This window comes from Peromyscus californicus, unplaced genomic scaffold (assembly GCF_007827085.1).
Source record: "Peromyscus californicus insignis strain IS unplaced genomic scaffold, ASM782708v3 Scaffold_7__1_contigs__length_154581171, whole genome shotgun sequence".
Classification (NCBI taxonomy): domain Eukaryota; kingdom Metazoa; phylum Chordata; class Mammalia; order Rodentia; family Cricetidae; genus Peromyscus; species Peromyscus californicus.
In genome coordinates, this window is record NW_026294595.1 from 3,413,446 (window position 1) to 3,436,458 (window position 23,013).

The following is a 23,013-nucleotide window of genomic DNA, read 5'->3' on the forward strand; positions in this document are numbered from 1 at the left end:
GATGGACTGTAAGTGGTAAAGCGGAATAACCCCCCTCCCAAAGTTGCTTTTGGTTTGCTCATGGTCTTGATCACAACAGGGGGCCCGGCAAGCCTCCTTGCTGCTACCTCAGGCTCCCTCCGGCAGCGGGCTGGGGTACTGGGCAGGGCTGGCGGTCCCGCAGCAAAATGCCTTGCTGTTTACTTGAAGAACTAAGCAGAAGTTTTTTTGGGAAATGGAATGAGTGTGGGACAAAGAGCACCGGCTGGGCTCTTTAACCAACCAACATAAACACTTAGCCTCTAGCCATGGAGCGCTGCAGTTTACATTTGGCAAGGGGCAGGAACAGCCAATCAGACCCGGGCTGAAACCTGGCTTCCAGCCAGCAACAGTAGCAAACATGCCCAGCAAGCTCCTGACACTTCCGAGGCTCAACAGCCCATCTGGCCCTGTCCTTCAGCATCTATAGGGACACCCTGAGGTCTGGCTCTGGGTGCAAGCAGGTCCTGCACACCCAATCCCGGGTTACTCTGTACCTAGGAAGACGAGCGTACAGCCCTACCTGCAACCCATCACTCCCTGTCCTCCAGAAACCTGGCTGTGGGGGAGGAAGAATGTGGGCCTACTGCTTGGAATCTCTGGATTACCCAGAACTTGAGGGGGCTACACACTCCAGAACGGACCACAGACTTGAGGATCTAGCCCTCAAAGGCTGGGTTTCTTTGCACAGCTCCTCTGGCACAAAGATGCTCAGCTATCTCCAGAAAACAGGGCAGCATGGCCTCTGATGCCCTCCAGGCCTTTCTTAGTGCTCACAGTGAAGGTCAATTCTCCCCACCTGCTGTTGCCACTTCTGAAACCCTGGAGAGTCCAGAAATCTCCAAGTGTGCTCAGCTAACCACACCTCCACCAACACCTCTGTAGACAGCAGAAGGCCCCACATCATCACAAGTGAGCTGGATACTAGTAAGGAATAAACCAACAGGCCTCATGGGAGGGGAGACGGATGTTATTTACAAAGCCTTTTCAAGAGTCATTAATATACTCGGCATTTAGAACATTGCGAAACTGTCAGGCTGCCATTAAGAGGAAGAAAAGTCTGGTTTGGGGATACTGAGGCCAACACTTTGCTGGCGTCCTGTAGACCCCAGTTCAACAGTCTCAGGCAGCTGCCAGTCCTTCTGTGGGAATGAAGTCCTTGACACTAGTCGCAGGTGCCAGCTTCCAAGTGCCTTTGGACTTGGGGTTCTTCAGGCCCAGGTTTGAACCCAGTTCACCTTAACGCCTATATGACCTTAGGCAAGTACTTAGCTGTTTCTGCCTTGGTCTCCACACTTGTAAGAATTATATTTCCTAGGACGGTCTGAGATTTAGGGTCACATACTCTTCCATCCCCCAGCAGCCAGACCATGGAATGTGTGTATGCTCTTCTACCTGCCCAGAAAGCTCACTGTTCCTACCTTACTCCCACTGGATCAAATGCCACATCTGGACTCACTTCCATGGGCAGTGCAATTATAATTTGCCTGTGGGACAATTTTATCCCAGCCCTGAGGGGAGAGGCTCAGTACCCACCACTTCTTCCAGCTTGCCTGGTGCCTGACAAGTGGCAGGGTCTACCTGAACAATGCCCCTTCCCTCCAGCCCAGGCCATCGAAGTTCCTTTGCGGTGCGGGCTAACTTGACATTTACTAACTCCTGGTTCCAGTCCCAGTGGCACCCGACTCAAACGGGCATCTTAGACCTGTCAGTACCTCCAGCACCTCACCACCCAATAGCTGCCTGTCTCCCCACTGCTTGGGACTTGCATGACTCTCCAGATTTCTCATAGTAACACCTTCTCGGAGTTTCGGAAGCAAACCAAAGTCATTTGCCAACTATTTTCTCCCATTAATCTCACAATGCATTTGCTATTTTCCTTCCATAATGACTCATTTAGCAACAACAGAGCAATTAGGCAGACCACAGAATATTGATTTTCTAAGTGGAAGAATGTCAGCACAAACGTCATTTCCTGCTTGTCTTGGGCCATCTCTTGCTACATGGTGGGGTGAACTATGGGAGCGCTGATGGGATCTACTGTCAGGATCCCGGGGCCTCAAATAGAAGCTCCAATGTATGATAATAGGATAAAACAATAAGATGATAAAATGACCACGCATGCAATCTCGGGTAGACCTCAAGACCCCAGGGGACCTGTCTCATCACCCAAGATGACAGAGTCTGGCCCAGGCACAGGTCCATATGGCACAGAGCAGAACTGTGTTCATCAGTGTGCCTTGTCTTCAGTGCGGTGAGGATGGAAATAGGAAACAGCTGGGTCCAAATCCTGAGTCATACCCATGTACATCACACCTGAATCACACCGCAGTACAATCCTCATGCCTATCAAGAGCATGTCCACCTCAGGCTGCCCATCCAACCTCTAGGCTCAGAAAGGGCTGAAGAAAGACAAGCCAGCTGGACACTCTTCCTCTCCCTCCCACCGCCACAACCCAAGACGAACGCCTTATAGTTCTAGAACACTCCAAATCACTTTCCAAAACACAGGGCAAGAGGAGGAAAAGGTAGCCTATCAGGGGCAGCCCAATGAGTGGGGCATCTGGCAGTCTTATGCCCACACTGACACAAGGTGTCAAAGCCAACCTCACAGTGGGAAAACTATTAAACAGGGATTCTGCTAATCTCTCACCCCAGACGCTCCAAGCAAGTGGAGAAGACAGCTGGAGAAGCAACAGGTCCCCACAGCCCCACCCTAGCCAACAGACTAACTTTGATCCAGGGAGCAGAAGGTTCTTGGTAGCTGCAGGGCAATAGCCCAAGGCCCAGCTGATGAGTGTAAATTTAAAATGCAAACTCGGTGCCTTTTGGTGTGATTATTACTCTCTGAGCCTCTCTAGCTCATCTGTAAAATGGGATGATGATTCCTGTCCTGCCAAAGTTCTATCTGGTATGAAAGCAAAGTGGTAAATAATTTAGTATGCACACATACTCTCATACCCATCCCACCCCACCCCACCCAACACTCACACTCTCTCTCTCTCTCTCTCTCTCTCTCTCTCTCTCTCTCTGACACACACACACACACACACACACACACACACACACACACACACACACACACGGCACACTCAGCAAAGGAGTCGGGGCATTCAGCTCTAGCAGGACAGCATGGCCTGTCCCTATGAACAGGGCACCCATTCTAGGGATGTGCAGTGTGGGCAGGAAGGTAACCCAAACTCCCTTTTGTAGTTTCAGACACATTAGCATTTCAAGTTGAGGAATCATGCCTTGAAGAAATCTACTTCCTCCAGCTCACTGAATGCTGCCCACCTACCTGTATGTACAATAGGATTCCCTCAGCCCTAACAGACTGTAACACCTGTAAGAAGTTCTGAGAAACACTTCCATGGGAGCTCGGGACAGAGGGGGAGATAGGGGAGTGTATCCCAGCTTGGAGAAATAGGACTTTCCTCAATTTCCAGCAGCACATTGGGGCAGATCTGTGCCTCAATTTCCATTTCTAGCATAAGAAGAAGCAAGAGACCACATACCAGAAAGAACATTCATCTCAACAAGAGGCAATTAAAAAAGGACTAGAAATCTCAAATGGAATTTCCTCCAGGCTACCAATAACCTTCTGAGGTCCAGAAACTGGGAGACTGGAATTCCGGAAGAGGATCCAGGTAGACATGCTTACCTTACCCTCTCCTGCTCCAAAATGCACTTCTAGCTACAGGTAAGCACCACGCCCTTGTGGCTTCCAAAAAACGGGGCAAGGTCCCAATAACAGCTGGACACACATTTGAGAAGACAGTATAAGAACAAAGAAATCAGAGAGAACACAGAGGCATAACCCATGTGCACCAGAGATCCCATTTATGGATCCCAGAAGGGACATGGCCAGCACAAGGGCCACATGGGTACAACAATAGCAACTCCAGCCGGGCGGTGGTGGCGCACACCTTTAATCCCAGCACTTGGGAGGCAGAGGCAGGCGGATCTCTGTGAGTTCGAGGCCAGTCTGGGCTACAGAGTGAGTTCCAGGACAAGCTCCAAAGCTACACAGAGAAACCCTGTCTCGAAAACAAACAAACAACCAAACAAACAAAAACAATAGCAACTCCCCCAAAACAACTCAGTGTCCCCACTTTTCTCTTAGATAGAGGGCTCCTTGAAAGGTCAAGGACTCCAGGAACCAGCTCCTCCGGAAGAGCTCCTGCAAACCCATTCATGGCAGACCCATCCATAATGGCACAGACTTTGCTCCCAGCAAGGACAGTGCTTTATTAATTATTCAGAGGACAGTACAATTATGCAAATCTGTGGACAGCCTCTGCCCAACTACTGCCTTCTGCAGAGAGCGCCTGAGGGGCATGGGGAGACCCAGAGCCAGAGCTGCTGTGTACAGGGGACCCATCATCCTACTAAAGGGACAACTTAGCCAATATCCTGGCTAAGGTTAGTAATGGTCAAACCACTAATCCAGTGAGGGTGTGGACAAGACAGACGGACTGACGGACGGACACACACACACACACACACACACACACACGAGAATTGGAAGCAACTCTGAAGATCAGCTCTGGGCACCTCATAGTAACTTTCCCCAAACAGCATCACCCTGCCCCTGAGCCAGCACCGCCACTGTGCAGGGCTCACCCCTGCAGGCCCTGAAGGCAGGGAATGCACCCAAAGTCCTATCTTAAAGACACGCTTCTGAGGAGAGGGAACACCTCAAGCTAGTGTTTACCGAATGGTGCTCTGCAGAACATTCCTGCAGACGTCCACAGCTGCTCCTGGGGTAGGCGTAGGGGCAGGAAGCCCTGGATTAAACAAAGCAGAACTGGTGTCTTTACTACATGACCTCTCAAAGGCTCTAACCTTCTGGGGCAAGGAAGCAAACAGCCCCTGTGGAAGACAACATATAGTCCCACATCCAGAAACCTCTGAAACCACTTCTGAGGTCATCCTCCACCACCAGATGGCTTTCGGCTAGGAAATTCCTCATCCCTAACCCATTACCAGCAGCAAGAATAGTGTTCTGTGGAACTTAGTCTGGGAATGTGGCAGGCAGGAGAGCAGGACCTTCCCCTAGTCTGAAGAGACTGTAAATGTTCCCTGCTGAGCTACGCCAGCACAGGCTCTGAAATACTGTGGAGTAGGTTTTCATGACCCTTATCCTCAGCACCAAAGTTGCACATCGGGATCCCTGGGGCAAAGATGAGACCACCTCATGTACCCTGGACTGTGCCCACAGCCTGCAGCCCACAAGACAGCCCTCAGTACTACACCCTTCCACAGACCCAGAGGAAACTGGGCAACAGGTTAACTATCCACCATCACCATGATACTTTCCAAGGCAGTGATCAAAGTCACATCCACATTCTGATTTGGGGAGTGGGGAGCTGTGAAAGCCAACACCTTCCTGCCCTCTTCCCCATCACCATAACACAGACCCAAACACAGCTACTGCTCATCAGTACCAACTCAAGAACTAGAAAGTTACTCAGCACAATGGAGGAACCACAAACTGAAACTGCCCACCTACCTCCCTGAGACTTCACCACTACATCAGCCTCTTGCAGAGTTTCTAGTGGCCTAGAGACAGTCCCCAAAACTCTCCTGGCAGCCACCATGTTCTCATGCAGGAGACAGTGAAATACTCTGGAGAAACCCAAGTGTAATCCCATCTCTGCTAATCACTGGCAAGTGACTTCCCTTGGAAAACCTCAATTTATGTATCTGTAAACTAGGAAAAGGCAGCACTGCCCAGTGGTTAAAGCCTAGGCCCTAGAGATGGGAGATGGGCTGCTGGGTTTAGAACCTAGCTCTGGCAACCAGAGTACACATGGCTCGGCCTGTCATGAGCTGAGGAAGGGCCTGGCCTGGAAGATGGCTCACCACATGACCAGTCCACTAGAGGACCCCGACTTTGTAGCTAAAGAAAGTCTGTCTCTAAGTCTACTGTGAGGCTAACCCTGGAGAAGAGACTTACTGTCTGAGGCCAATTTCTTCACTCACCAGACAGGAAGGGTAAAGTAGGAGTAGGCCGTCAGCAATGGTGTGTGTTCACCGCCCAAGGCCTGGCACATGCGCCTCAAATGGTAAGCAGTTTGCTATTACTAGTGTTATCCGAACATGTAACATGAACATGTGAGCAGAGACCACATGAAAAACAGGTGACAGGGCTTCACAGGCAGGGCCACACTGGGACTCCGTTGTCCCCTCTGTAAAGTGGGGATGGTAACAGCACCTGTGAGCGTGAAACACAGAAAGGCATGACATAGCCCGTTTTCAGTGGCCACTCAAAGGCGGTGGGTGGTGCCATCCCAGCACCGAGAGAAGCCTGCCATGGAGACAGCGAGATGAAAGACATCTGCATCCCACCCAGCTCCAACAGTCCAGGAAGTTCCAGGGCTTCACGACCTGAATGCAATGAACCAAGCCCAGCAAAGACGGCACAAACCTGCAGTGTGCATTCCCTCTTGGAATCCTGGGCCTGCTTCACTAACACAGGGAATTTGAGGGGAGCAGTAGGCGGCCTAGGCCTCAGACAGGTTCCGGGAGACGACTCCTCAGCATGTGGTAGTGTGGCAACTATAGGGGATAGGGCCTGGAATGGGCAGCCAGGGGTTCAAATTCCAAGACCTTACCTCACAAGCCAGACCCCCTAACTCCTCTCATTCAGCCACCACCCGGTAGGTGACCTGGGCTGATCTGTCTCCCTCAAGACAGACCCCTCTAGGCTGCGCTGAGAGCTCTGTCCAGAAGGCAGGACACCCCTCCAGACCTGAAACACTGGCTTGTCTTGCCCAGGGGCTTTGCCTTCATGGAACTGGGCCTGAATTACATGGCCGGAGCTTATTCATCCTGGTGCTTCACCCCTAGAACCAGGGGGTCAGAGTACGGAACGGGCTGTGGGGACTGGTCTGGGCTCAATTCTGGACACCTGGAGATGGAGACGAGTGCGGCTCCAGCTTTGCCCGCCCTCTCCGAGCTCACTCACCTGCTGACCACGGTCTCCAGGCCTGACCTCATCCAAGCACCGCCAGGAAGCCCAGAGCACTGGCACAATGAGATGCTTTCCATCCACAGTGGGAGCCGGACAGTCAACACCAGGCTGAGAAATCCCCACAGCTGAAGAGCAAGCACCTTCTTGACCAAGGGGAGCATGCTGCCCCGTGGGGACACTTCAGTGAGTGCTGGGCTCTTTCCTGACCCTGAACTTATTTCTAACAAGAGGGTTCCTGGTTTGAGATGTTCTTTGAAAAGGTACTACAACCAACCTTAAAGCAAATGGCAGGCCCAGATAAAGGTGGAATCTCAGCTCTGGCCGGGGAATGAACTACCTAAGCAGAGAGCTCTCCCAGGAGTGACAAGGGGCCACTCACACACTGAGCTTCAGTTTCTCCATCTGTGAAATGGGAACCCCCGCCCCCTACTGTGAGGAATCAAGAACACAGCACAGGATATGCTTGGACAAGCTGCCCGCACACAGCTGGGTCAGTCTTCGCCCCTCTACAAAGGTTCTCAACTTTGGGCAACAGTTCTTAGACTTGGAGGAGACATGTTACCCAAGCAAAGAGTGTAATCCAGCAGGTCTAGGGTGGAGACCAAGAACCTGTATTTTATCAGGTGCCATCCCAGCACCTGAACATCTACCCTGAACATCTGTGACAAACTCCACCCAGCCACTTCTACGACTGAGTCTCCTAGCTGAGTCTGGGGTGGGGACTGAAAAGAAGGCATACAAGGGAAGAGAACAGGGGGTGGGGCCAGGAACAATCCATTATAAATCTCCTCCCCAACCAGAAACAGCAATTGTTGAGGCTTGGCCATTCTTCACATGCTAACAATCTGCAGCTGCAATACAAGGCTCTGATTATGAACGTCAAAAAGACAGAGCATGAAATTAACTTCCCCTTAGTCAGTGGGCACAGGGAGATGCTACACTAATTCACTGCCCTCAGCATGAGAACTCCCTACAACAATGTCACATCTTATTAGGGTGTGTGCTACCCTGGTACCATCTTTCTCTGTGCCCAATGCTCTTTTACAATCCAGCCAGGTTGATGTACAATCAAGCAGGACCCTGCTTGTTCAAGGAAGGTCAGAAGAGTGGGCAGGAGGTTAACAGAGAAGGGGATTTGCCAGGGCAGCTGAGAGAAGGTTGAAGAACCCCCAGCAGGAGCTTCCCACTGGAAAAGGAGGTGGAAGGCCGCTGCACTGGCAGGTAGCAGACACAGGGAGATGTTCCACGAGATGGGAAAGCTGGACTCAGAGCATGCCTGTGACTCTTGAAGCCCCTGCTCCAGCCTGGCCAGAAACACCAACGTTCCCGTGAGTGCCCACAGAAGGTGGGTGACAAAAGCCTGCCAGGTTACCTTTTGGAGGATGCCCCAAGCAGCAGGGCTTTAGGGCTGCCCACTACCCCAATCTCTTAGGAAACTTAAGGCCATGGAAAGTTACTGACAGCACTAAACATTTCCGTGCAGCACACAGCACTGTCGTTGCTTCTGACCAGCCCCACTGCAGAAGCTGTCAGGAGTCAGAGGCATGCAGGCCTCCTGAGCAGGCAAAAACATTCTTGACATGTTGCCAGGATTAGGCTTAACCTCCAGCTTTGGGGGTCACTTCTTAGTCTAAGAATGTCTAGGGAGTACCCAGGAAGGGTGTCAGGTTGGACACTCTCTTCCTCCCTCTCCTGGGATTATACCCACTACTTGCCCAGCATAGACAGGACCTTCAGCGCATAAGTGATGGCTTTCACAAGTACTTACACCCAAGTTCCCACCCCAAAGAAAGTCTATGTGTGCATGCAGAATAGCAGACGGGTGAACAGCCATATGTCTATGGAGCTCATTCTCTAGTTCAGGAGGGAATGCGAAAGCAGGCACAGCAGGCCTGGAGGGGAACTTCCATGTCAACTGCATTAGTCACCTCTGAGCCTTCTGAAGAACAGAAACACACAGACTCACGATGAGAAGGGGGCTAGAAGGGGGTGTGGCTTGCTGACAGTACTCAAAGACCAGACGATGGCACGAGAGTGAGTGTGGTCTCACCTTACTCATGGATCAGACTCCATACAAGCACTGGAGGGGTCTGAGGGCAAGGAGCTGAGCCCTTGGTGGGGTGTGGCCATGGCAGTTATCTAGGCGCTGCTTGGGCTAAGGGACAGTACCCCTTGCATGGAGTGAGTAGGAAATGGGCCAGTTTCATGGAAGAAAGAGCAGGCCTTAGGCATGTCACCTGGAGCTCTGAGGATAGGTAGCTTCGGTTCAATCCAGACCTGCTGCCCACATCCACTCACAAGCTCCTACAGGATGGGACGCTTATTCACGGTCCTCCTTCCAGACAGACAGACTCATGGACAGCAGAAATGTACAACCATCAGAGCTTCTCTGGGAAGGGGCGCTTTGTCCTTCACAGTCTCAGGACTGCCAAACATAGGCTGTTCCCCTGGAAGGCAACAGCCAGTCAGGGAGGTCCGTGGTTTGCCTTCTCGCCTTCTCAGTCTCTCTATGATCTCCAGTTTGCTTCTGTGGTCTTCAGAAATAGCCATTAATTAGAGCCCAGTAATTAACTTTCTGGTTCAAATAATATTTTGCAAAGGAATTCCATTAAAGAGTCTATTTGCATATCCTCTGATATAGGACCTGGAAATAGGCAAGGCTACTTGGGGAGAGAAGTCCCACGGTACCCAGAGGCTGGCTGTCACTAGGACCTGGGTCTACTTAGCATGTGAGGTTGAGAAGGGAGTCCAAGGGCTGCTGCTGGGTAAGTTATCCCCAGAAGTTAGGCAGCTTGTTTACAAACAGGACAGCATGTCCACATGCCCAGACAGAACTGCGAATGTGGACAGGAATACACACATGGACACAGACCACACACATATATACAGAAAACTCAGAACATGCACCTGGACAACACAGAGTATACGTAAACACAAAAGGCAACACACACATGAAGAAGATACACAATAATACAGCAGTCAGCACTTACTGAGTACTTAGTTTGAATCATTTGCCTATATTTGACCTACAGAAATTTTAAAACTTCATATGGTCTAATCCAACAGGATGCCAAACTGGTCTGTTGCAAATGTTTTATATACACGCTTATTCAAAATACAAAGACATATAGAAAAATACTCACATGTCATGCACATACAACTTTCCAAGGACACATGCACAATTGCAAAATATATAAAAACCATGCAAATGTATGTGTGCTTGTCCAAAGGTAGGCTTACTTAGCCTCTGAAACTTCAGCTGGGCAGCTTGGGGCTGATCACTAGCTAATTTCCACCATTCCTTACAATTTTATCCAGCTCAGGTATCTATAAGGTCCACAAGGGAACCGCAGATATAAAAGGCAGGCAATAAAAATGAGGAAGCAAAAATAAATTGGCTGCTCCATACATCCAGGTTGCGTCTGTGGCCTCCCTCTCCTCTGGAGCTGAAGCTCTAGCTGGGCTTGCCCATGCTCGAGCCTCAAGTGAAGTGCTGAATAGGGAGGCAGTCTAACTACAAAAGGCCTGGCTGTTATGTGGCCTCAGTTTCCCTGGACCTTTCAGCCCTTCTCTGCCTGCCTACCCTGTGAAGGACAGATGCCCTCTCCAAGTACCGCGTGAATATAAGCTTCCTTGTAATGATTATTGTTCAAGAATTCAATCTGAGTCCCATCTGGAGGGAGGGGGAGGAGAGAGGGGAAGAGATGAGAGAGAGCCCACAGGAATTAGTGAGTCTCTCCTTAGAGCTCATGTAACATGTAGGGCCACCCACACAAGGCCTCCTGGTGCTGAGGAAGACAAGACAGGGCAACCGCAAATCTGCCAAAGGCTCTGTCGGGAAACAGATCACGGGAACTCAGAACACAGGACGCAAGAGGTGAGTCTGGAGGAACAGCACTACCAGCACCGCCGGCCGCTTGACTCAGGAGAGCAGTCCGTACTCAACCACTAACAAGCAAATTAATGCAAATAAAGAAATGTCATTTTTCTGTCTTTCCAAAATGAAAGAGACCGTCTCAATGATGACAGACAGCTCATCTCTTAGGGATGTGAAGGCAAACCAACAGGTCGTCATTCTCAAAACTCACTGGCAGAGAATAAACCATTATAGGTTTTTGATATGCTTTTTTTCGGTCAAAAACTTCAAACTTCATATTCTTTGACTTAGTAATTTTATTTCTAAGACATTGTCCTATGAGAAAATAAGAGATGTAGACAAAAAAATGAACACGCAAGGATTTAAATTAATAAAGAAAAAGTAAAGCTAAATGCTAAATGATTTAAAATAAGGATGGCTCAGAAGGAGCTGGAACAACGGACATTTAAAATAGATTTGTAAACCACACAGGAAAGCTCTGCACTCCAGGTGTGGACGAGAAGAGGGCCTTTTCCCAGGCCTCTCGCTCTGCTTCGTTCAAGGTTAACAACAACCTCCATCAGGACTCAATTCTTCTTACATCTGTGATCTCTCTAGAATTATGGGATGATACCACATGACTGGTTGTTGGTCCCAGCATAGAGATGAGAAAGCTGAGGCCTACCACACAAAATGGCTTCCTCCTACTGATACTAACTAATACTTCAAATCCTACAGTTAGGCTAAGTTCTTTCACATATTATGCTTCACTTAATCAAATTTTAGAAACATTTAAGAAGTGTATGAGACCCAGTATTAAATGCTAAGGAAACAGCATGGAATAAGATCAAATACTTGCGATTAAATACTAAAGTATCAATACCAGTATCTCCATCATAATTTACATTGTGCCCACTTTATAGATGTATAAGCTGAGGCTCTCAAAACCTAAGTGACTTGCTCCAAGAATGGCTTCAAAACCAAAACTCACACTATACCTAGCAACTGTCTGAACTGCATCTTGTAGTCACTATACTTCACAGACCAGTCCCAAGGGGAAGTGAGCAAGGGCCCAATGTCCCATTCCCTGTGCAGAGCAGGGCCTGATGTCCCATTCCCTGTGCAGAGCAGGGCCTGATGTCCCATTCCCTGTGCAGAGCAGGGCCCGATGTCCCATTCCCTGTGCACAGCAAGGCAGGAGCCAGCACACAACGTTCCACTTCCTGTTCTTCATCCAGCTTCCTGTCTCTTCCTCTAAGGGTTACTTCAGTCCTGGAAACAGAACCCATATCTGCCTACTCAGGGTCCCTGTAACAACCCCACCTCCAACTTCCAATTATCTCCCCTCCCTGGCTCTACACATCTGAGTAACTCTCGGCCGTGGAAACAGAGTTCCACACATTCCCTGGAAGGAACTGCACACACACACACACACACACACACACACCAGCCTTGCCTAGCTGCACCTGACTGCCTGCATTTCCAAGCTAAGTGTCACACCAGGCCAACTGGTAAGAACAGGAGGGTACTGCCACTTCCAGAGTACACCCAGAGTCAGAGGGGACACTCTCTCCCAGCATGTAGAGGGCCAGAGTCGCCTAGAAATGGTATCAGGAGAAATAAAGAGAAGGATGTCAGCTGACTGACCTCCTAGCTCAGTGTCTTGGTTCTGGGAAGGCTTATCCACCATATCCTTTATTGCCTTTACCAACATTAAAACCCCTGCAAACGAATCGGCAACACTTCCAGTCTGCACAAGGAAAGCGCTTCTGCCAGCACCGGCTCGCCTGGAGAGCGCTGGCCTGCACCCATTTCTGCTATCCAGGAGAAATGACTGCCTGCCCCCCGACGCTTACCGCCACAGCCTCCAAAGGAGAAAGGAGTGTCGAGGAGGCCCAGAGACCGGAGACCAGTTGGGACCCTGCCCCGAAGCCATCTTCAGCAGAGTAAGTGCAAGGCTCAAACATGTTCTGTAGCCCTTGAGCCTCCAAGTCCCCTCTGCTGGCCTGACCCAAGCCTCACAAGCAACAGCAGCAGCCCACACCTAGGGCAGACTTCCTTCTCAGGAATCCCAAAGATTCAAGCACAGAACCACCTGATTTTCCAGTCTCTGGATGGAGAATTCCAGAACAAAAAAAAGGATCTCCCCAGCACAGCAGTCTGCAGAGCACACAGACAGCATGCAACAACGCCTCTTTAGCGGCCTTACAAACCAGACAGATTCACCCACTTAGACTCAAGAGACTGACCCAGATAGCCCTAAACTGTTCATCTACATGGGAGGGCCTCTGGGATCAGGGCTCTCACACACCACCCTGGAAGCCTCTACTCCCCTTCCCAGGAGTCCTGGTCCCCCATCCACTCACTGCTTGGTGTCTCTGGATTTACCCCAGCCCCGGAGAAAGGCAGGGCAGTCAGTGGGGTGCCACAGAGAGGGGATGCAATCTCTCCATTCCACCCCACTTGGGCAGCACTACACCCACAGAATGAAGAGGTACCTCTCCACTGACCCAGGTCTGACCATGAAATGAGGGGGTGGGAGTGGATTCACCACAGTTATTCACTGACCAAGATGACTCCAGGACTGCCCCAGAGAAACATCTGCCAATTCACCCAACACCAGCCAGCAGACCTATTCCTGAACAAAGCAACAAACTGAGACCCCAGCCCTGGCAAAGCCCACTTCAGCTTCTAGACTGAATAGGATTCCAAGCCCAGTTCCCCTGACTGTTCCTGGGAAACCTGGGTTCCTTTCCGGTATCAGTCACGCCACTAGGCCAGATTTTGTTTATAGAAATTAAAAAGACAATTCCATGCCGCTGCCAGTGACATTCAGTTCCTCGTGCTGAGGTTCACATTTCCAGAAACGGACGTGTAGTTTCGCTCTCAAACCTGACTCTGCCTACCCCCTCCCGCTGCATATAACAAGGCTAACTTGAGACCAGGCTGAACAGGATGTATCTCAGGTCATCTTAGCTGAGCCTGGACCTCTGGCTACGGCTGCCAGCCAAGCGCTTGCCGGCCTTTTGGTGCCGGCTTCCCAGGGTGGGAGGTAAACACCACATGCATGCTTCCTGCTCTCAAGAGGGCAGACACACTGAGAGACCCGCGTTGCCTGCTGTCTCTCCTGCTCGCGGACAACCACCACATGCACACAAAACCAGGTACGTACACAAGCCCTCGCATGTGAGAACAGAGGGTCCGGACCCCTGCCAGGGAAAGCGCAGAGAAGGGCATGTTCTTGGGGGAGACAGCCAGAGGTGGGGGCCGTAGGAGAGATGAAGGCAGCAAACCGGGTGGCCTGCCGCCCAGACAGACAATAATAACGAAGATGGGAATGGAGATTTTCAAAGACGCAGTGGCTGCACCCAGCACTGAGCTCTGACCTGGCTGCATCTTCCTGCCTGGGAACGCCTGGTCCCCTGGGGCACCATAGCCATCAGTGAAAGGCCGGGGGGTCCTGCCTGGGGCTGGGCTTGGCAGCTGGGGCAGGAAGCCAGGTGCCCACAGTGGTGGGGAGGCACTGGAGAGCCGCTCTGGGCTGAGGGACAAGGAAGGTCTAGCGGTTCTAATTGGGATGTGGGAGGGGTACTCTGAGGAAGACACTAGCTGTCACTAATCGTCACTCCACCTTGGGCAGGAGTTAGGATAACTTGGGCTCCTTTGCTTGCTGGAACCAAGGAGGAAAGGAGAGACATTGTCATTCTACCTGTGCCTTCCACACAGAAAGTGCCAACTCGCCAATGGTAAAACAGACACAGACCCAGGAAGGAAGATGCCAGTAGCCTAAGACATTGGGGCTGAATACTGAAAAGGCTTCTCAGAGCCTACTGGCTCCTTCACCTCCACGACACGTTCTAACTGGCACAGGAATCCATCACTGTGCCTGTGCCTAAGTGGAAAGGTGCCTGTGGCTGACACGACTCAAGGAGGAGAATCCAGAGGCTGTGCCCGCCCAGTGCCCCCGCACGGACAGGATGGCTTGCCCTTGCGAGCTGAAGCCTGCACATTGCCAGTGACTCCAAAGCAGGCTCAACAACCTCCTCCTCGCTCCTCTGCCCCACAAGCCACCTCCCCCTGGAATTTCCACACCTGCTCCCGGCTTACCCAGAAGGAAGCAGGGAATAGGAGACACCCCTGGGAGCGGGAGGTAAAGGAGGGGAGCAGCTGCCCAGACTGGAGGGGGGAAGGCCCATCTTCCCAGGTCTCAGGTTATGCCCATCAACCCAGCGCCTGGGCACTGCCCGCTCTGCTCGCCCCAGCCCCCAGCGGAGCACGTGCCCTACTTAGCGCAGATGTGCCCCCTAAGCAGCCCAGCCCCCTGCTCCTCCCCTCCAGATGTTCACCCTTTTCCGCGCCACAAGCGCTGCCTGATCTGGGCAAGACCCAGGCGAAAACGCCTTTTGTATCGGACACCGAGGGACTCGGCAGGCCGGGGGATGGGTCCTGAGGGTGGAGGCGCCACTTCCGTCCCTACCTCCAGGCACCGCACGGCCCGGGAAACAATGCCCACCTCGGCCAGACGAAGCAGGACCCCTCATGCCCGAGAGGGCACTTGCCGCCCGGCCTCACCCCGGACCTCCAGCAGCCGGTGGGGGCAGCAAAGGGTACAGCCCCGGTCCCATGGCCCGACGGGGACCCCGTTCCCGGAGTTCCCGGAGGCCGGCGAGGCGTCCCTCCCTCGGGAGCATGCTCTGCCCGGCTCTGGCTTTGTCCCCGCGCCCTCGGGGCACAGCCCGGGCGACGGCGGGCTCACCTCTCATTGTCCGCGGCGGCGGCGGCGGCGGCGGCGGCTGCGCTCCGGAACCCCGGCAGGATGTGGCGGAAGCTGTGGTTGCGGTCCAGCTTGGGCTGGCTCTTGGTGCGCTTGATGGAGCCCTTGAGGCGGCGGCTGAGGAAGCCCTGCGCGCGGGGCGACAAGAGGGGGAAGGGGAGGCGGGGTTAGCGCGGCGGCGGCGGCGGGCCGGGACCCGCACCCTCGCGGCCCACGGCGGGCCGGGCTCGGCCCCAGCAGCTCGCGGCCCGCGCCGCCGCTCGCCCGCCCGCCCGCCGACCGAGCGCCGACGGCCCGGCCCGCGCAGCGCGGCCCAGCCCACCCCGCGCCGCCCGCCCGCCCGCCGGCCAGCCCAGCCCGCCACGTCGCCCCCGCCCCTAAGCCGCCGTTGCCTTGGCGACGCTGAGCCGAGTGCCTCCGACCGCGGCCGAGGATGCCCGAGCCCCCCACCCCCACCCCCGCCCCCTGGTGCCAAGAGGGCGGGGACCTGGGGGTCTCGCGCCACCAGCTGCCCCTCATCTCCCAGCCTTCCTTCACAAGCAGACCACACCCCCAACCTCCCAGGGGGATTCCACACACCCCGCCCCGCCCGGGACTAACAGGAGCGCTGCACAGATGAAGGAAGCTAAGGCCGGGAGAGCAGGCCCTCCAGCCGGCCATCGCTTAGTAGCAGTACTCGGGCCATCTAGACCTCTAAGGTAGGCAGACAGTGGCTGGATGTCAGGATGGAGGCTGAAACCCCTGGACCCCAGCAAGGCCAATCTCCATGGGTACATTATCCCCCAGTGCACCCGTTGGGGAGGAGCCCGAGGTGCTGAAGGGTTTGCTGAGCATCCTCAGTTTTGGGACACCGGGCTCAAACCACCATCCCCACTCACCCCACCCCACCCCAGAGCTTCTGGACTAACGAAGAAGCAGGCGAGAAGGCCGGCTTCAGTCAGTATATGCAGGTTGGACCAGAGCTCCGTTGACAGATGATGAGATGGGGCTCAAGGGGCCACAGCCGAGTCTTTAGTGAGCTGGCTAGTTTTAGGTCAACTTGACACAGGCTAGAGTCATTTCAGAGGAGGGAACCTCAACTGAGAAAATGCCTCCATAAGATCTAGTTGGAGGGAATTTTTCTTGTTTAAGGACTGATGTGGAAGGGCCCAGCCCATTGGTGGTGCCATCCTGGGCTGATGGTCCTGGGTTCTGTAAGAAAGCAGGCTGAGTTAAGCCGTGGGGAACAAGTCAGGAAGCAGCACCCTTCATGGCCTCTGTGTCAGCTCCTGCCTCCAGGATCCTGCCCTGTCTGAGTTCCTGTCCTGACCTCCTTCGTGGATGGACTAAGATATGAAAGCATAAACTGAATGAACCCTTTCCTCCCCAAGTTCCTTTGGTCATGGTTTTTCATCATCGCATTAAAAACTGTAAGACACTGGGCTTGGAACCTGCAAGCCCCTTGGGGGAAAAGAGCCAAGAACTGGAACTCCCTGAGGAGAGCTGTCTGGGAGGGGTGCTGGGCCCCACCCACTCAGCCTGGATTCTGGGTGATCTAAGGACAGAAGTGAAGGGGGTGTTCACTACTTGGATGTCAGTGCTGTCAATGTGACCTGAATGTCACATTTCATCCATCACAGGAGAACCGGTGTGTGACAGCCCTCTGACTTCAGAGGTGGACATCTGCTGCAGCCTCACCCCCCATACATGACAAGCTCAAAAATGGGCTGAATAAATCCTTTCGTGTCACCAGCACACACAGAAAACACCAGAAAAACCTTGTCTGCAAGTGAAGAAGCCTTGCTCAGAGATGAGGTGTCTTGCCCAAGGACACCCAGCTCCAGGGGCTAATGGCAGAGATGTTCCCACAGGACATCCCCTCTCTTGCAATTCCTCAAGCTATCCCTCACCTTGCCCTTTTCCCTCTTCATTTTCTTCCTCCTCAACCTCTCCTATCCATAGCAGACTTCTTCTGTTGGCATCTGTCAGCATTCCACGTCCTCCTAGGTCGACTAAAATACCACCTCACCCAAAGCTTTCCTAGGTACTAATGTCCAAATAGGTATTCCAATGCACTGCAGCTCAGTAGCTACTCTTGGCTTACAGGTAAGCTGGAGGGACCCTCCTCCAGAGACATAATCCACAGGCAAGGCATTGCACACCAGGGGAGCTCGAAGTTCCTGGGGGACCCGCACCTCCGTGCAAACGGGCTCTCCCATCCTCAGCCCCGCCTGGCTGACCTGTGTGGCTTCCCTCACAGGCACTAAGTTGAGGAGTCTCCCCAGCACACTTGGACTTTTTCTTGGTTTTCATTTTCTGCACTGATGAAGATTTCACAATTGTTACACTCTTGGGGTTCAAAGAACCACAAAGCCCATCTTACAATTTATGGAGCCCATTCTCTAATAATATTGTCAGTTTGATCCTATGTCTGAGTTTAAAAAAAATAAAAGTAGTCTCCCCTCTACGAGAGTGGGTTGGACTCGTGCAACTTTCCCACTTCTCACAAGGCTCAAATACCAGTTGTCGGACGGCAATGCTACCACCTACCTCTCCAAGCCAGCAATGACCTTGGGGACCAGTACTCCAAGAGCCTGCTACACAAGACACTGGGAACACAACAGCCACTATAACGTGAGCACTGCCTACACTTCCAAGAGGCCCAGAAGCTCAGATCACACAGGGTTCTTCAGGGAACCCTTGAGGACTCCTGTTAATCCCCACTCTTCCACAATCTGCCCTACAAACCCAGGTCCGAGTTCTGAAGCTCCACATATAATATATCCTCATCCTGGAAGGAGACCCATAGCTGACAAGCTGTTACTGAGGGTGACGAAGGTCCACAGAGGTGAAGGGGCTTCCCAAGATCATGCAGCAAGGTTCATCAAAGGCCCCAAGCTGTATTCCTTCAATCTGCCCAGATTCACAGAGCTGGAGGGTCAGGTGGTTCAGCCCCTGCCCTAGATGAAAGGAGACAAGCCTTTTCCTTTATCCATTCATGGGGTCAGCTAGAGCCAGAACACATGAAGAGTGGCTGGTTGGTCTTCAAGCCAGAAGGTCATGCTAGGCCAAGTCAAAGGGCTGGGAGGTAGCTCAGTGGTAGAGTGCTTGCTTGGCATGCATCAGGTGCAGAGTTTGGAGCCAGCACTGAGGAAAAAACAAAGACCCAAGCCAACCCTTGACTGACCTGATGGAGCACACCTTTGATCCGGGCACTCCAGAGGCAGAGGCAGGCAGAGATCTTTGTAAGTTCCGGGCAAGCCAGGCCTATGTAGTGAGACCTTGCCTCAAAAAACACATCGTTCTTTCTTTCAGTAAAACAGAGAACAGAGCCGGGCGGTGGTGGTGCACGCCTTTAATCCCAGCACTCGGGAGGCAGAGGCAGGCGGATCTCTGTGAGTTCGAGGCCAGCCTGGGCTACAGAGTGAGATCCAGGAAAAGGCGCAAAGCTACACAGAGAAACCCTGTCTTGAAAAACCAAAACAAAAAAAACAAAAACAAAAAACAACAACAACAACAAAAAAACCAGAGAACAGAATTCCTGTCACCCACTTTGGGGATGTGTCGGAGCACACTGACAGCCTGTGGCTAAGAACGGAGAGGTCCAAGTAGGCACATAAGCCTCAAACCCAGCTGTAGCAGGCCCCAGCTTATCTCTGAGAGTTGGGGGGCAAGGTCTGTCACCTCACTGTGAAATGAGTTGGGGAGGATTAAACAGGACACATAAAGCTGACTAGAGTTTAGGTTTGGGGTGCAGAAAGGAATGTCCAACAAAAGCCAAGTTTATTCTCACAAGGAACCCACTCAAATACAAAGGTTTTATAAAAACCTGTCATTTGTAATAGCATATGCCAGGGCTAGCTCATCTGTGAGGGCCAGGCATGCTTTCAATAATCACTCCATAATCACTCCTTTGCCTGCCCCCACAGTGACCTCCCCCCACAGTCACCCCCCCAAAGTCTGCTTTGTCACATGTCCTCTAAGAGACTATCTCCCCCCCCACAGGATCTGGCCTTGCCAATCAACCCCTAGGGCACTCAAACTTTGCATGGTGCATGGGTTCAAATCTCTTTGTTCATTTGTTTTTTGGGAAGGGTCTCAGCATGCAGCTCAGGCTGGCCCTGAACTCATGATCTTCCTACCTCAGCCTCCTGAGTGCTAGGATTATAGGGGTAGCACCATCACACTTGGCTTCCTAGGATCAAACCTTATTTTGGGGGGAAGAGGCTAGCCTCAAAACTCCTAATCCTCCTGTCTCCTTCCATGTACTGAGATTACAGCATGCAACACCATGTCTGGTCTGGGTTCAAATCCTAATTCAGGTAAATCCTAATTCAGGTAACCTCCGTAAAAATTACCTGCCCTTTCTGAACCTCACTATCCAATCTGTAAAACAGGCTAATGATGAACCTACTCTATGGGACTACGGGAAGGATTATGGTCAGATGGCACCAGTAAATCAGCAAGTATTTAGGCAACCACACGAAGTAGCTTGGCTGTCACCGTTACTAAGGTGCTTTTTGTCCCAAGGTGTGGGTGACCGACGGAGGTGGGAGGAGTCTGCAGGCTGACTAGCAGTGGGGATAGAACCGTGAATGAAGCTGCTTGGGAAATGGCCCTGCAGGCACAGAGGAAGATCCAGTTTAGAAGTTCGAACTCTTTTAACTAGTGCTGCCTTCTAAAGCAGCCTCAGAGACTCCCCATGTGCACAGTGTGGGGCCGTAGGGCTGCTCAGGTGAGGCCTAAGCTTTCATCCAGGGAGCTGAAGTGTAAAACGCAGCGGGCAGCCTGCAGTCCACGGGGACAGAGCCTGCTCCACCCCTGTGGGGCACTGGCCTCCATTAACACAGATGGCAGCTGCGCCAGTATCCTGGGCTCAGCTAAGGTCAGGGCTTTCATGCAAGGCTGTGTTGCCAGCCCCTGCCTCTGCACCCTCTGTGGATGCCCCCACCCAAAGAACACAACCACTCACAGCTGATCCCCACCCTATCACTGGCCAAGACCCAGGACAGACCAGAGTGGAGAACACAGGTGTCGTTGGCTGGAAGGACACGTCATCAGACACACCACACACACACACACACACACACACACACACACACACACACACACCCAGTTACATCGTTCTCTCCTAACATCTGGCCCAACCTTGCTCTTCTCTGGAAGGCTCTCCAGCCGCGCTCAGACCCTTTCAGAATTCCAGACGCATGACTTCTTCCTTCACCCATTTCAATCAATTCCAAGTGATGATGATGATGATAAATGATGGGTTATCGAGCAAGCTCCTGTTTTACCAAGTTGCTGTGTCCATGAAAACTCAGAGCACATCTCTCAGCAGGGAGGGAGTCAGCACAGGAGGCTCAAGGCCTCTGCTAAGAGTCCTTGGGAGGAAACAGGCTTCAGTATCAGAATGTTAGGTTTTCAGAATGGGAAGTGGAGGCTACAAGAGATCCAGACACATGCTCAGAGTGGCTAGGTTGTTATGTGGCAGAGCCTGGACTTTACCCAGGAGAGTTCTAGAACGTGGGATGAACAGAGTGGGGACCTCCTTCCTCATATGTGAAATGACAGCTCAGACCATCCTCTGCACACAGGACTTCAGGTGAAGACCTGAAGGCTCAGGAGGAGTCTTCACCTGTCCTCTCGTGCACTGTACTCTGGGGGGTATACATACCACACCACCCTGGAAGCCCCTTGTCACCAAGGGCCTCCAACCTGCTATGTATCTCCTACAGTGTGAAGTACTGAGCCCAGACCCAGCAGATAGCAAGTACTCAGTCAAGGGCATGCTCCTTCCCTACCCTCAGCATCTAGCCCGTCATTCCTTCCACCCAACCCAGCCGTCATCTCCTCCGCTTCCTGAAAACTGACCCTGGGCCACTGCAGATGTGTGAACAGTCTGGCATACCTCTGTCTCCCTTTATCTGTCCAACCCGCGGCTCTTTAAGACAGTGCTCACAACGCAGGCAGAATGCCATGGATCTATGCTGGGCAGTACTCAGCTCTACCCATGCCAGATTTAAAAGTCCAAACCCAAACAGGGAAGCTTCAGGAAGAGAGGCTGTTTTCACAGATGTCTCCTTCAATACCATTCTAGGGCTCTGTCCAAACGCCAAGAACACATCTAAATAAGCAAAACAGGAAAGGCAGGGGAAGATCCCAGCCAGATATCGCCACCTCTCGGCCCCAGGAGAGGAGAGATGCTGGGCACACAGCAGGCTGGGGCAGGAGCTGCAGTGGGCAGAGACCTATTTCCTAGGTGGATGAGTAAAAGCCACGGGCCCCACATGGTACAAGCAAAACACCCGAGGCCCAGAGGGTGGCTAGACTTGTCGAGTATAACCAAGCACAACACCTAGGTCTCCTGCGTTCCTTACAGCTTCAGCACCATGCTTCCAGACTCTCCCAGGTAGGTGTGTTCCTTTCTCCAGGCCTCCTCAGTCTCCCATGGGAAACACAAGGAGCTGGGGTGAGTGAGCACTCTCCAGTGCTGGCACCTGTCAATTCTATGAAGTTAAGATCAGTGACCAGCCGGGTGGCCTGGTTCTCCCAGGCTTGGCACTTAGTACTGAAGAATGCTCTGGCTCTGCATTCCTCCGTCCTCCTCTGCCATCAAAGGTGACTGAAGCCAGGGAATGACTCACTAATGAAATGACAGGCATGGTGACAGGTGGAAGAGAAGAGGAATTTTAAGCTGAGATCAAAAGCTGGTGCCTTTCTGATGGCCACCCACTTGTGGGCATCTTATGCCCACAGATCACCCTCTGACCCATGCCAGTGTTCCCTTAAACATGAAAGACCTTCACAGTCCACTTGTCAGCGGAACACATGGTCCACACAAAGGGAGCACAGGACCTCAGGTCATGAGATCCCGAAAAGAGGCTGGGACAGTCAAAAATAAACTCTTGCCAGGCGATGGTGGCGCACGCCTTTAACCCCAGCACTCGGGAGGCAGAGACAGGCGGATCTCTGTGAGTTCGAGGCCAGCCTGGGCTACAAAGCAAGTTCCAGGACAGACAGGACAGTTACACAGAGAAATCCTGTCTTGAAAAACCAAAATAAACTAACTAATTAACTAACAACTAACTAACTAACTAACTAACTAACTAACTAACTAACTAACTCTTGTCTCAAAATACTGAGCGGCCAAGAATGTGGGCACACTTGTAATCTCAGCACTGAGGAGGCAGAGGCAGGAGGATCGTGAGTTGGAGGCCAGCCTGGGCTACAGAATGAGACCCTGTCTCAAACAAACATCCTGGCCAGAAAACTGCACATCAACACAGTCTCACATGGAGAATACACAAGGCTGAAACCGTACTTGAGCTCACGGACAGCATGCCAGCAATGCCCACAGGAAAGGCGAGCAGAATATACACTCTCGTCAGCACCACCATACTCACAGAGGCA

At 52.3% G+C, this 23,013-nt stretch overlaps 1 protein-coding gene across 10 annotated transcripts in view; it reads right to left on the reverse strand.

Annotated features, from left to right (window-relative positions):
* Positions 1-23,013, reverse strand: part of Dab2ip (DAB2 interacting protein) — a 182,083-nt gene that overhangs the window by 54,127 nt on the left and 104,943 nt on the right. For all 10 annotated transcript variants that reach the window (XM_052725901.1, XM_052725900.1, XM_052725897.1 and 7 more), the window contains one exon: positions 15,607-15,752. In XM_052725901.1, coding sequence (XP_052581861.1) covers positions 15,607-15,752 — 146 coding nt within the window. The remainder of the gene's footprint in view (positions 1-15,606; positions 15,753-23,013) is intronic.